The sequence below is a fragment of the Lycium ferocissimum genome, chromosome 2 (genome assembly GCF_029784015.1).
Source record: "Lycium ferocissimum isolate CSIRO_LF1 chromosome 2, AGI_CSIRO_Lferr_CH_V1, whole genome shotgun sequence".
Lineage (NCBI taxonomy): Eukaryota > Viridiplantae > Streptophyta > Magnoliopsida > Solanales > Solanaceae > Lycium > Lycium ferocissimum.
The window spans coordinates 35,258,199-35,263,378 of record NC_081343.1 but is presented as its reverse complement, the minus strand read 5'-3'; the positions used below and the strand labels follow the sequence as shown (position 1 = coordinate 35,263,378).

Sequence of the window (5,180 nt, the reverse complement as noted above, 5' to 3'; positions counted from 1 at the left end):
TTTAATTCTTTTTTATGTATCGTTGATGATGGTAATCACTAGCGGTGGCAGTTTCAGATATTGATTGGTAATAACGTTGACTAATGGCGATGTTGTGTCAGTAGCTAATGCTGATAGTGGCTGACAATAGAGACTAATGATTGTGGTTGGTGGTGATTGATGATGGTTGTCGGCGATATATAATACTAACTGATGGTTGGTACTGATGTTTTAAAAATGTGCTTATTGATGTTGATGACTGATTGTAGTGATTGACAGTGATGGTGCTTGTGACTGGGAATGGTGGTAGTGAGTGATGGATGTGGGTGATGATTGTGGTAATTGATAATGATAGACGGCAACGACATTAGTTGATAATGGTGAGCGGTGGTGGTAGTGGTAATTGGATGGAATTAGTGAACTAGCATCTTTATTAAAATCTTTAAATAATTTTTTAATTATATTAATACTTTAATCGATCATTCAGATATATTTAGATCCATTACAGGATTGTAATGTAACTATAAACACACTTAATAATTAAGACCTGAATTATTAAGATTCAGACCTAAAAAATAAACAGACTTAATGATTGATATCTGAATGATAAAGACACAATTATTAAGATTCAGACCCGAAAAATAAACAGACTTAATGATTGGTATCTGAATGATAAAGACATTAATGAAGTGTAAACAAACGAGACCTAAGTACATGATTGATTATCATTTTACAATCTCATTAAATATAAGTTATAACTTAATTGATATATTATTTTATGCGGATATCAGTGGCGGAGCCACATTAGGCCGAGGGTGTTCATCAGAACCCCCTCGGCGGAAAAAAACACCGTTTTTATAAGGTTAAAATTATTTTTTATGTATATATAGTAGACGTTGAACCCCCTTAGGCTTCTTCGTATGTTTACTTTTTTATATTTTGAAACCCCCTCGCGAAAATCACCTCCGCCATCAGATATAAATAATAAAATAAGTAAATTAGTTAACTAAATCCTCCATAACGAATAGTATTTTTTGCGTAAATAATCAGGAATTTCTAATAGCTGCAAAAAAAACACCTTCGACCAGCAACCAAACAACCCCTTATTTCCCTAGGTCTTACGTCATCAACTTTTATTTAACTCCCATTCTCTGATCTACTCTAGTCTGCTCTTTTCTTCCGTCAGTGAACCTAAAGGGCGAATATCAGAGAGCATCACCAAAGGTAGTTTGTCGAATTTATTGTCGCTTTTGCTATTGATGATGTTATAATTAGCATGACTAGATCTTTCCTTTTTGCTTGGATGGTCCTTTCTTCACATCAGTCTATGTAACTCTAGATCTAAAACTTTGACCACCTGATCTGAAGTTATTTCACAAATAGATTTAAATTGAAGGGAACTAAGACCACCAGCTTAGCTAGTGTTCCGGGATAATCTAGTCCGTTTATTATAACTATATCTCTGTAAACCAAGGGGTAAAGATTTCGTGCTTATTGTTATTAATTATTAATTTTTTTCTATGTTTTACTCCAATTTTTATTTCATATAGTAAGCCAGGAAAGTTGAGAAAATGAAACAGAACCTATTTTTATCTTCTCTATTTCATGACTGACCATTTATTTGAAGTGCTATGTTAATAAAACACGACGAATACAAAGGATCCATAGATAAGGTACTAGGTAAGCGTTACGGACTTCACTGGGAAAAGAACTTTGTGAGGATTGAAGATTGGTGAGTAAAAACTAATATTTCACATGGAAATACACCTTCATATCAGTATCTCAAACTTGCATTTGAAGTTCAGTAGTTGAAAACACTCTCGCAAAATTCAGTACTTGCTAAATACTTATGGCCAGATTCAGCATTTAAAAATAATGAAATAGCATTGTATGTTCCCCCTGAATAAAAAATGTAAATTAAGCCTATCTGAAGTATTTGTTTTTTTTATTACTATCTGTGATTTATTTAAAAGAGTATGTAGTGATTTCTTGTTAACCATTGGAGGTATGACTTTGCACAAAATGCTCCCTTAACTAGTATCTGAGGAGTTACTTCTCTCAACAAAGATTCCTTTAATATCCAAACGTACACAATACGTCCCCTCTGAAGTGCCTTTTGCAGTTCCCTATGCTATTCATTGGATTGGGCTCTTTCCCGTAACATTTGTTACTCGCCAGTTTCTTCCAGTGTAGGCTTAAGTTAAGAACAGGTGTCCACTTTATAGTTTAAAGGTTCAGATTTAGTTGACTTGACCACCTCTTTTAAATATAGTTGAGAGGCAAAAACCAGCCTATATTCCGAATATTAGCAGACTGGTTAGCCATTATTCTATGGTTTGAGAAAACGAGTTTCTTAATAGTCACCCGCAACACTCTTAGAAATTAACTGTCTCAAAAATAGATCATGGGTTATTCAACCCCACAGCTGATATTTCAAGGGGCTCAATTCACTTGAAATTAATCTTGGTGAATGGTGATAAATAGATCCAAAAGTTGCAGTTTAGCTATGTGTGAAGGCATGTTTTCTGGCATCCAGCGTGTGATGTTCAATTACCTTTATTTTTGTTGAATCAGGTGTAATTTCACATACAACAAAAATGGCTGAGTCGTCTCGTGAAGAAAATGTGTACTTGGCCAAGCTGGCTGAGCAGGCAGAGCGATATGAGGAAATGATTGAGTTTATGGAGAAGGTCGCAAAGACAGCAGATGTTGAGGAGCTGACTGTTGAGGAAAGGAATCTTCTCTCTGTGGCCTACAAAAATGTGATTGGCGCAAGAAGAGCCTCATGGAGGATAATCTCTTCAATTGAGCAAAAGGAGGAGAGCCGTGGAAATGAAGACCATGTCAACACTATTAAAGAATACAGAAGCAAAATTGAGGCTGAACTCAGCAAGATTTGTGATGGGATTTTGAACCTCCTTGAGTCCAACTTAATACCATCAGCCTCGACAGCTGAGTCGAAGGTTTTTTACTTGAAGATGAAAGGTGATTACCATAGGTACCTGGCTGAGTTTAAAACAGGGGCAGAGAGGAAAGAAGCCGCTGAGAACACTTTACTTGCATACAAGTCTGCTCAGGTAGGTGATCTACAGTGAGCACTGTCAGTCTCTCTCCTTGTAATTAACGTTTCTGATTTTCTTTTAATGTCTTCTGTTGTAGGATATTGCTTTGGCTGAACTGGCTCCTACTCACCCAATCAGGCTGGGACTTGCCCTTAACTTTTCCGTGTTCTATTATGAAATTCTCAACTCACCTGATCGTGCTTGTAACCTTGCGAAACAGGTAATATTCTCTGCTTTGGTCGATTATTTGTCTTGAATCACTCTCTCTCTGGTAAGCTAATTTGGACTATCTTCATCCTTGATTATGGAAAATTTATTTATTTGTATTATACTAATTTCTTCGTAGAAAAAGGAAAAGATATTTGTACTACTTTAAGCGTGCATGAACGTTCCTATTGGGAATCAACTTAAGCTTTGGTGCCTCATAATGACAGTGAAGCTTGGTGTATGATGTTTGAGTGATAGGAATGTTTTTTGATATTTTGAATGATTTGATTTATGCCTGCCATTTTATCTGGTTAATTGACTGTAGTAGTTATCCGGCATACAGTTTTTTTTGTGACTGAAGGTTGGACTAAAGTGCTTTGTCTTTCCGTAATGTGTAACTGTTCTTCTTTCTCCAACTGCAAGGAATGCTTATTTCCTTTGAATGCTTTCCTGCGGTTTCCTGTTCTTGTCAGGGTCTTGTATTGGGTTGAGGTAGTTTACCACACAAAAATTTCGATTGAAGCTTTTTCCAGGATTTTGTCCTTGTGTATGTCCCAGCAGCAAAATCTTTAGTGTTAAATTCTTTAATTAGGTGCAGTTAGTTTGGCATCCTTTTTTAATTAGGGTGATAGTTCGTCTGACCACTCTCTAGGTTTCGTTTTATACTGCCGTGTTTCCATTAGAGTTAGCTATCTTTGTACCCATGTGGTATATGTTGGTAATGCATATTTTTCTATTACTGACTGATGAGACAAGAAAATTGCATGGACTAGTCTCTCTACCTTCCATGGTAGGTGTAGGGTCTGCATGCACTCTACCCTCCCCCGACCCCACTTGTGGGATTACACTGGGGGTGTTGTTGTTGTAGTAGTCTATAGAAAGGGAGTAATTTCATTTAATTAGCTTAGAGGTAGGAATTACGTGGGAATTCGGAATTCTAAACCTATATCTAGTGCAGCCTGAATAGCTTTTTGCTAGCGCTTTAGATCATTTGACGGCTTGACATCAGGCCCCAATGATAAATCTTTTTGCTCCTGTACTCAAAGTCAATCGCAATAAATTTTTAGGATAATTTAGAAGACTAGGGACCAGTATATTCTTATAATTAGAGTGGTAGAATGGGAATTAGAGTCTAGCTTTGCTGATAGAAATATCTACCTTTTTTTTTTCTTGGTTAAATATATCTTGTTACCTGAACTTTGTAAACTTGGGCAAAATTTGTTTTACAATAACAACCACTAGTACTATGTCTCAACCCTGATTATTTAAGATTCGCTCGCTATATTAACCTTCTATTTATTTGATTCTTTTATAATTGTTTCATGAATGCTCATGAAGTTATTCTTTATAACCAGTTAGGGGTTCTCTTTGTTAAAAGAAGGACCAATTAGGTTCTCTAATGCTAGTGCTTCTTTACTTCTGTATGGACATACAAATTTCTAAACAAACTAAAAGAATTCCTAATAAAACCAAATCGGACGTGATTGTACCAACTAACAACATCTTAATTGCAACTGCAACTAATTGGTGTTATCGATATGAACCTTTTTCTTCCATTGGGTTCTGTTTTTCGAAAAGTCCGCATTGATGCCGAAGGATTGTAGGTCCTTTGAGACAAAATCTTAACATGTGATTTTAGATCTACCTTGTCGTCTTTAACACCTTCAGTTATCATACACCTACTATGGAACATTGGATTTACATAGGACATTACCAAACCATCCCAGTCAACTTCTCTCGTCTTATGCCCAAAGTGTGCTACTTGTACATTTGGTCTAAGTTTATCAATTCTAATCTTGTACGATCGCACATATTTCCTAGCATTTGCATTTTTTATAATACTATTTTGTAAGCCCAACATTTATTTTTCATATGACATTGTTGGTGTCATAGCTGCCCGAACTGGACACTCGTAAACATACCTGTTAGATA

At 35.9% G+C, this 5,180-nt stretch overlaps 1 protein-coding gene across 1 annotated transcript; it reads left to right on the top strand.

Moving 5' to 3' along the window:
- The first annotated feature begins 1,050 nt into the window (after nt 1–1,050).
- Nucleotides 1,051–3,312, top strand: LOC132035583 (14-3-3 protein 4-like). Its single transcript, XM_059425882.1, has 3 exons — nt 1,051–1,203; nt 2,554–3,056; nt 3,139–3,312. Exons 2-3 carry the CDS (start codon nt 2,577–2,579, stop codon nt 3,295–3,297), a joined length of 639 nt encoding a protein of 212 aa, XP_059281865.1. The 5' UTR covers nt 1,051–1,203; nt 2,554–2,576; the 3' UTR covers nt 3,298–3,312.
- The last annotated feature ends 1,868 nt before the right edge of the window (nt 3,313–5,180 follow it).